Raw genomic sequence first — 9971 nt, 5'->3', positions numbered from 1 at the left:
ACACTGGGCAATACCAAATAAGAAGAGGAAATGGGATAAGTCGAATGCAAACAAATGCAGATACCATCATTAGTAAGACTAAGCCATGGGTCAGCTGCAAGACACAGCACCCAAGCCTCAAACCCTTACATTATCCAAATGCCTCAAAGGGACTTAAGTGGTCCCAGGTTGAGAGTACTCTGGGCTCTGAGCAGAAGCAAATGTCAATCTTTTCTGGAGAAAAGCATCCCAATTTAGGCCTGCAGTACTCCCACAAATGAAGATCAAACAAATATGAGCTTTAAATTAAATAAGATTAAATTAAAATTAAATTAAAAAATCACCAAACACATGAGCAAGAACCAACCAAAACAATAAACAATAGCTTTAGACTCTTTAAAGACTCAGATATTGAAACTAATAGTTAAAAACACAAGGGGAAAAATTGTATATGAAAAAAAAGACATAATAGACGAAAGCATAAAATAAGCAGGCAGTAAGAGCTAATAAAAATGACCAAGCAGATTGAAAAAATAACTAACATAACTTTTAGAAATTAAAAACATTATTGTTGATGTTAAAACTCAAATGGATGGGATAACAACATTTTAACAAAACTGGAGAGGACCAATAACTAGAAGACAGACATGAATAGATTATCTAGAATGCAGCACAGAAAAGTTAAGATGTATAATAGTAAAGAGATATAAGAGAAATGAAAGACAGAATGCAAAGATCAAACAATCCTCTATTCAAAGTCCAGAAGGAAAGAATGAGAGAATGGAGGAAAGGCAACACTGGAAGAAGTAATGACATAGAATATTCCAAAATTGACCAAAGACATCAGTCCACACGTACAGGAGACACAATGTCTACCACACAGGGTGAATGAAACACATCCACGCCAAACTATACTAGAGTGAAAACTGAAGAAGTGAAAACAAGGAGATAATCTAAGGCCAGTCAGAAAGAACATAGATGTTACCTAAAACTTGACAGCAAGCTTCTTAACAGAAAAATGGAAGCCAAGAAGAGAGGAAGGAAAATGTATTCAAAAAAGCACTGAAAAAAAATATTCAACATAGATTATTCATCTATTCATTCATTTATATTTATTGAGCAGCTACTCTGTCAGAACAGACAAAAATCACTGCCTTCATGGACCTTACATTGTAGTAGTAGGGACAGATAATAATTTAATTAAATATGTCAGATGATATGGAGAAAAATAAAGCAGAAAAGAAGATGGTAGCACTAAGGGAAGGGAGAGTTTGTAATTTTTAATATGGTGGTCTGGGAAGATATCACTGAAAAACTGATATTTAGACAAAGACCTGAGGATGTGGGGGTGGGGGGAGCTAAGTGATGGCTATGAAGAAAGCATTAGAGGAAGAAATGGCAAGTTGAAAGGCATGTGGCAGCTCAAAGGCATGTTTAAAGAACAGCAAGAATGCCAATGTGGCTACAGCAGTGGAAGTAAGTGAGAATGGTAGGAAACAAGGTTGGAGAGACAGCAGAGCTAGGGGAAGGATATCACATGGAACCTTCCAGATGACTGTTAGGACTTGGGCTTTCATTCTACATCAAATGGAAAGCTCTTAGAGAGTTTTGAATAGAGCCATCTCGTGATCTGATTTATATTTTGAAAGGATGGCTTGAGTCAAAATAGATTATAGGAAGGCAAGGGGAGAATCAGGAAAAACCAGCTGGGAAGCTATTGCAATAATCATAGCAAAAGAGCACGGTGCCACATACAAACGTAGTAGCAGTGCAAATGGTGAGAAGTGGTCAGATCTGAAGAAGTGTCAAAAAAGATTTGTTGTGGGGCGCCTGGGTGGCTCAGTCGTTAAGCGTCTGCCTTCGGCTCAGGTCATGATCCCAGGGTCCTGGGATCGAGCCCCTCATCGGGCTCTCTGTTCAGCGGGGAGCCTGCTTCTCCCTCTCCCACTCCGCCTGCTTGTGTTCCCTCTCTCACTGTCTCTCTCTGTCAAATAAATAAATAAAATCTTTAAAAAAAAAAAAAGATTTGTTGTGGTTTTGAAGTGGTTTATAACATAGAGGAGTTGTAGATGGACAACTGGAAGGATATAGTTGACATTTACTCTAAAAAACTGTGAACAGAGCAAGCTTGGAGGGAAGACCAGGAGCTCAGTTTGGAACGTGTTAAGTTTGAAATGTGTATTACTCACATGGAGATGTCAGAGGATACAGGAGTGTAGAATTTGTACGGTTTGGACTGGAGACATAAATTTGGGAGTCAGCAGTAAATAAATAGGGCCAAACAAAGACATTTTCAGATAAAGGGCATCTGAATTTACTGGCAATAGTCCTTCATTAAAAGAATTTCAGGAAGCAAGGAAATAATCCCTGAAGAAAACTCTGAGATTTAAGAAAGAATGGGAGGCGGCCGTTGCTGCGGGGGGTTGTGGGAGCCTCCGCGTCCCGCAAGCTAGGAGAGAGCTACCTCTCCTTTTCCCTCTCCCTTTCCTTAAGAGTTGTCTGCTGGTTCTCAGCTTGAAGAAGATTCTACAGTCCTTATTGATCCTTTTTCTTGGTGCTACCATTTTTTGAAGCAAAGTTAACCTAGTTTGTTAGTTTGAGCTTTCTTTTTGGCCTTCTTTAAAAAAAAAATTTTTTTTAAGTCTACAAACTAGACAAGAGATAGTTCTACAATGTCCAAGTCATTCCAGCAGTCATCTCTCGGTAGGGATTCGCAGGGTCATGGGCATGACCTGTCTGCAGCAGGAATAGGCCTTCTTGCGGCTGCTACCCAGTCTTTAAGTATGCCAGCATCTCTTGGAAGGATGAACCAGGGTACTGCACGCCTTGCTAGTTTAATGAATCTTGGAATGAGTTCTTCATTGAATCAACAAGGAGTTCATAGTGCACTGTCTTCTGCTAGTACTTCTTCCCATAATTTGCAGTCTATATTTAACAGTGGAAGTAGAGGTCCACTCCCTTTGTCTTCTCAACACCGTGGAGATGCAGACCAGGCCAGTAACATTTTGGCCAGCTTTGGTCTGTCTGCTAGAGACTTAGATGAACTGAGTCGTTATCCAGAGGACAAGATTACTCCTGAGAATTTGCCCCAAATCCTTCTACAGCTTAAAAGGAGGAGAACCGAAGAAGGCCCTACATTGAGTTATGGTAGAGATGGCAGATCTGCTACACGGGAACCACCATACAGAGTACCTAGGGATGATTGGGGGAAAAAAAGGCACTTTAGAAGAGATAGTTTTGATGATCGTGGTCCTAGTCTCAACCCAGTGCTTGATTATGACCATGGAAGTCGTTCTCAAGAATCTGGTTATTATGACAGAATGGATTATGAAGATGACAGATTAAGAGATGGAGAAAGGTGTAGGGATGATTCTTTTTTTGGTGAGACCTCGCATAACTATCATAAATTTGACAGTGAATATGAGAAAATGGGACGTGGTCCTGGCCCCTTACAAGAGAGATCTCTCTTTGAGAAAAAGAGGGGCGCTCCTCCAAGTAGCAATATTGAAGACTTCCATGGACTCTTACCGAAGGGTTATCCCCATCTGTGCTCTATATGTGATTTGCCAGTTCATTCTAATAAGGAGTGGAGTCAACATATCAATGGAGCAAGTCACAGTCGTCGATGCCAGCTTCTTCTTGAAATCTACCCAGAATGGAATCCTGACAATGATACAGGACACACAATGGGTGATCCATTCATGCTGCAGCAGTCTACAAACCCAGCACCAGGAATTCTGGGACCTCCACCTCCCTCATTTCATCTTGGGGGACCAGCAGTTGGACCAAGAGGAAATCTGGGTGCTGGAAATGGGAACCTGCAAGGACCAAGACACATGCAGAAAGGCAGAGTGGAAACAAGTAGAGTTGTTCACATCATGGATTTTCAGCGAGGGAAAAACTTGAGATATCAACTATTACAGCTGGTGGAACTGTTTGGAGTCATTTCAAATCATCTGATTCTAAATAAAATTAATGAGGCATTTATTGAAATGGCAACTACAGAGGATGCTCAAGCTGCAGTGGATTATTATACAACCACACCGGCATTAGTATTTGGCAAGCCAGTGAGAGTTCATTTATCACAGAAGTATAAAAGAATAAAGAAACCTGAGGGGAAGCCAGACCAGAAGTTTGATCAAAAGCAAGAGCTTGGACGTGTGATACATCTCAGCAATTTACCTCATTCTGGCTATTCTGACAGTGCAGTTCTCAAGCTTGCTGAGCCTTATGGAAAAATAAAAAATTATATACTGATGAGGATGAAAAGTCAGGCCTTTATTGAGATGGAGACCAGGGAAGATGCAATGGCAATGGTTGACCACTGTTTGAAAAAGGCCCTTTGGTTTCAGGGGAGATGTGTGAAAGTAGACTTGTCTGAAAAATATAAAAAATTGGTACTGAGGATTCCCAACAGAGGCATTGACTTACTGAAAAAAGATAAATCTCGGAAAAGATCTTATTCTCCAGATGGCAAAGAATCTCCAAGCGGTAAGAAATCCAAGACTGTTGGTTCCCAGAAGACTGAAAGTACAACTGAAGGTAAAGAACAAGAAGAGAAGTCAGGTGAAGATGGTGAAAAAGATACAAAGGATGACCAAGCTGAGCCAGAACCTAACATGCTTCTTGAATCTGAAGATGAGCTACTTGTAGATGAAGAAGCAGCAGCAGCACTGCTAGAAAGTGGCAGTTCAGTGGGAGATGAGACAGATCTTGCTAATTTAGGTGATGTGGCTTCTGATGGGAAAAAGGAACCTTCGGACAAAGCTGTGAAAAAAGATGGAAATGCCAGTGCTTCGGCAGCTGCAAAGAAAAAGCTAAAAAAGCGTCATTTCCCAGGGAGTATGGAAGGTTTTGTCACTCTAGATGAGGTTGGTGATGAGGAAGATTCGGAACTTCAGAAACTTCGTAAATCGGGCATGGCATTTAAATCTGGTGACAAAAATGATGGTTTGGTTGAAATTAAGGTGGACAAGATCGAGGAACTTGATCAGGAAAACGAAGCAGCGCTGGAAAATGGAATTAAAAATGAGCAAAATACAGAACCAGGCGCTGAACCTGCTGAGAACGCTGATGATCCCAACAAAGATACAAGTGAAAATGCAGATGGCCAAAGTGATGAAAACAAGGAAGACTATACAATCCCAGATGAGTATAGAATTGGACCATATCAGCCCAATGTTCCTGTTGACTATGTGATACCTAAAACAGGGTTTTACTGTAAGCTGTGTTCACTCTTTTATACAAATGAAGAAGTTGCAAAGAATACTCCTTGCAGCAGCCTTCCTCATTATCAGAAATTAAAGAAATTTCTGAATAAATTGGCAGAAGAACGCAGGCAGAAGAAGGAAGCTTAAGATGTGCAAGAAGCTTAACGATTTCAAAGAAAATAATGGTTCTTTGTTTTTAATGTTAACCTTTTTTAAATATAATACTAATAGAAGAAAACTATTGTACTCTTTTGTTTTAGTGGAAAAATAATAGATGTCTGTTCATGTGTTAAGTGTTACAGCAAAAATACATATACGGTTAAGTTAATGAAGAATTGTTTTTGTTTTATCAGAATGGTAACAGACCGAAGTACTTTGTATAGACTGACTCGCTACTTAAGACAACTTGCACCACTAAGAAAAAAGATGTAGAATCATTCAGACAAATGAAATTTAGTTCCAAGCTTCAAAGAAATGTCAAAACTTTTGATTCCATTCAATAAAGAACAAAACCAATTGTATTTTTATTACTTTCATCTGAAACATTCCACATTTTAACCTGAGCCTTGCAGACTTTTCATTTGGAGTTTGAAGCTTTTTGGGTTGCTTTTTATTTGGAGATCTTCATTAATATGAGATTGGCAATTAAAAAGCAGGTGCAGTTTTCTTTTAAAGTTATGCTGTTGCTTAGGTAATAAGAAATACTAAGTAATTGGCTTTAGATTTTTGTAATTTTTTCCCCTAAGTTCCTGCTAGATTTCGTATTCTAGTAGTCAATGTATTTTCAGTGAAATGTAAAAATATTCCCGTTCTCTTTGAGCAGTATTAATTTCTTGAGATCTTATTGCTTGTCACTTGAATCCTGTAACTGTCATACATCTGGTATAAGCAACATTTGATTTTTGAAGTGTGTAGACCATCTCTTCATATTTCAAGATGTAATTTTACATTTCTGCATTTTAAAAACAGTTTGGCCATAATCTAGACGCACGCTTCTAATTCATATACCTGCACATGTGACCTTTGTGAACAGAAATTTGCATGTATAATCTGTATTTACTTGTAACTTTCTGGTAATATACTGCTTATATCTGTGGGTTCAAGTTTCTGAAGTGAATACCAATAAAAAAAAACCTAGGCCATGTTCATTGGTTATACATGTTTGGAATGTTAACCAAAAAAAAAAAGAAAAGAAAGAATAGGAGGCAGTGATACTGGGAAATTTTGCTATAAACAAACATCATCAACATAAAATAATGATAATGATAATAATACGTAATCTCTGGGGTTCAAAATTTAAAATGGCAAAACTAAAATTCTGGACAATAGCATATATAACATAAGAAGATTAATTAGAGTACAAATGTAGGATCCTTGAATTGTTGAAGAGGGAATTAAGTTCTTAAATTATTTTAGATTAAGTGTCTGTGGTAACATTTCAAGGGTAAGTAGAAGGATAGAAATAGTATATAAGTTTCAAACCAGTAGAGCAAGTTTTCTCAAAGAAAGTGCAAATGGTATTTTGTATGAAACAATTGCTCCTGCGCAGAACTGTCCTGCCCATTTCAAGATACCCAGCATCCTCAAACTCTGCCTTCCAAATACTAGAAGCACCCAGTCCAGTCCCTGTGATGACAACAACAACAACAACAAGCACCTCCATATATTTAAATAAGAAAGGTGCTATATCAGCCTTACACAAAAACCACTGAAGTTCATGGAGAAAACAAGCAAATTAATTTAAAAGTTTAGCCACACACCAAAATAAAAGGGAAGAGAAAAAAAAGTGGAGGAAAAAGGAACAGATAAAGAGCACGAAGAAGGAAAAACAAGACTATATAATTAATCATGATAAATGTAATTGAACTAAGTTTGCCAGTTAGAGTGTTAATTGGATATTTTTTTATTATGCATTATACAATGACACTGTTTATAAGAGACATACCTAAAACTCAAGGACATAGAAAGATTGAAAATTTTAAGTTTTAATATTACCCAAAAGAAAGTTAGGTTAGTTATATAATTACATGTACTAGAAGATACATATATTATTAGATAATATATATATTAGAAGATTTCCATGTGCTTCAATTATTGCTTGGTCAAGCACACAAAAACCACAAAATAAGCTATATATGATTTGAACAACTCAGTTAATGAGTATGAAGGTATATATATAGATGTATATGTTATTTTTATTATATATACAATGCGTGTATACATTTGTACATGTACATATATATATGTGTGTGTATGTGTGTATACTCCTACACTTAACAATTGAAGAACACCTTCTTTTTACAATCATCACAATCCAGCTAATTTCTTTACTGAGTGATTATTATGTGCCCAGGATTTTTTTTTTTTTTTTAAGATTTTATTTATTCATTTGACAGAGAGAGAGAGAGCGAGAGCAGGAACACAAGCAGGGGGAGTGGGAGAGGGAGAAGCAGGCTTCCCGCCGAGCAGGGAGCCCGATGTGGGGACTCGATCCCAGGACCCTGAGATCATGACCTGAGCCGAAGGCAGACGCTTAACGACTGAGCCACCCAGGCACCCATGTGCCCAGGATTATTATAGGTACAAGTATAAATGAATTCATTCAATCTTCATAAAACTGCTATGAGAAAGGTCTACAAGTGCAAAACTGAGATCTGACCCTATATAATCTCATTCTAGTGTCTGTTTTTAACCATCACAAAACATTCTCCAATGAAACATTTTCAAAACATAATCACTTATAAAGCCATAATGCAAATTTCTACAAATTTAACAAATTGATCATAGAGTGGCTAAAGAAAAAAATTACTCACAGCAATTGTTCAAGAAAGTAAGGAAGACTTGTTTCAAGGCTACTGCAGTGGAGTTGTGCAGTAGGGGAGAGAGATTGGTTGGGCTCACTCCCTAACAAAGACCCTCTCCTTTACCAAGATCCTCTGAGCCCTCTTCTCCTACAGGCCCACACCTTGGGCTCTGCCCTTGGCCCACTTGGTCCAGTTTTAGCAAGAATGCTGCTGGGTCAATTTAGCAAGAATCCTCCACCTCTGATATCTGATCACCTTAGCCTGACTTCAGCAAGAATCCTGTCAAGTTGGTTTAGCAAGGATCCCCCTTACTTCTTAGTAATGCATCCACTGATCCCTGCCCTGCTCCTTGGCTATAAATTCCCACTTGTCCCTGTCTGTATTCAGAGTTGAGTCCAATCTCTGTCCCTTATTGCAAAAGCCCATTGCAGTTTGCCCCTTCTTGAATAAAGTCTTCCTGTCTTTAATTAAAGTTTTGAATAATTATTTTCTTTAACACAGTCCACATTCTCCTAATATAATGCAACTCAGAAGTTAACATATATCAGAAAAAAATAGTTTTAAATCTCCATAAGATTGGATATTTAAAGCATATGTGTATAATCCCACGTTTTAAATAACTCATGAATCAAAAAAATCATGATAAAAATTTTAAAACTTGGCTCTGATTAATAAAATTTGCATATTGAAAGTTGTGGGCATTATGAAAACAATACTTTGATGGAAACATTAAGTTTGCCATCTTCTGTAAATCAATAGCAGTCCAATCTTTGCAGTTTTCTATGGTTTAATCTAAATCTGTAGCCTTAAATGCTTAAATTAGAAAAGAAAAAAAGCTAAAAATTAATGGGTAAAGCCTCCTACTGAAAAAAATCAGAAAACAACAGAATAAACTCCAATAAAATAAAGTAAATAAAGATAAAATTTTAAATAAACAGAAAAAAAACTTGCCTCTGAAAAGGCTAGAAAATTTAAGAGAACTCTAGTTGATATGATCAAGAAAAAGGAAACACAAATAAATAATATTCAGTTTGAAAGCGATATATAATTACATATATAGAGTAGGCTTAAAAGATAATAAAATACGGGGCGCCTGGGTGGCTCAGTCGTTAAGCGTCTGCCTTCGGCTCAGGTCATGGTCCCAGGGTCCTGGGATCGAGCCCCGCATCGGGCTCCCTGCTCCGCGGGAAGCCTGCTTCTCCCTCTCCCCCTCCCCCTGCTTGTATCTCCTCTCTCGCTGTGTCTCTCTCTGTCAAATAAATAAATAAAATCTTTTAAAAAAAAAGATAATAAAATACTATGAACAATTCTAACTGATTTAATAGGAAGCTAGAAGAGTAACTATTAAGGCATTTAAATGACTAGTCAAAGATCTGTATTTTTAAAAAGACTCATTATTTTTTTTAAAGATTTTCTTTATTTTAGAGAGAGAGAGAGCATAAGTGGGGTGGTGGGGTAGGGCAGAGGGATAGAATTTCAAGCAAACTCTGCCCTGACGGCTGAGCCTAATGCGGGGCTCCATCCCAGGACCCTGAGATCATGACCTGAGCTCAAATCAAGAGACGCCCTTAACCGAGTGAGCCACCCAGGTGCCCCAAGACTCAGAGTATTTTACAGGCAATTTCTACCAAAGTTTTGAGGAACACATTTCAATATCCAAAAGTTTCCAAAGAACAAAATATAAGAAAATACTCCCAAACTCCATGTATGACCCAGCATAACCTAGTATAATCTTGATTCTAAAAGTACACAAGTCAATTTATAAAAGGAAAACTTTATTCTCTATCACACATATAGATACAAAAATTCCAAATTAAATATTTATAAAATAAATCTACAAATACAGAAAAAAGACTGTGACCAGGAGTGAAAGGATGGTTAAAAATAGAAAAATTTAGGAGTGCCTGAGTGGCTTAGTCGATTAAGCATCTGCCTTCAGCTCAGGTCATAATCCCGGGTCCTGAGATCGACCCCCACG

The 9971-nt window shown here is 37.7% G+C and overlaps 1 protein-coding gene across 1 annotated transcript; it reads left to right on the top strand.

Moving 5' to 3' along the window:
• The first annotated feature begins 2582 nt into the window (after positions 1-2582).
• LOC135364162 (matrin-3-like) lies at positions 2583-5725 on the top strand. Its single transcript, XM_064588971.1, has one exon. The coding sequence runs from the start codon at positions 2652-2654 to the stop codon at positions 5334-5336; it is 2685 nt and encodes an 894-aa protein (XP_064445041.1). The 5' UTR covers positions 2583-2651; the 3' UTR covers positions 5337-5725.
• Positions 5726-9971: the final 4246 nt, after the last annotated feature.

Source organism: Mirounga angustirostris, unplaced genomic scaffold (genome assembly GCF_029215605.1).
Source record: "Mirounga angustirostris isolate CCGP_5_RB_7025 unplaced genomic scaffold, mMirAng1.0.hap1 SCAF_4, whole genome shotgun sequence".
NCBI classification, from domain to species: domain Eukaryota; kingdom Metazoa; phylum Chordata; class Mammalia; order Carnivora; family Phocidae; genus Mirounga; species Mirounga angustirostris.
The sequence above is the reverse complement of the archived record's forward strand: the minus strand, read 5'-3'. Positions and strand labels throughout refer to the sequence as shown.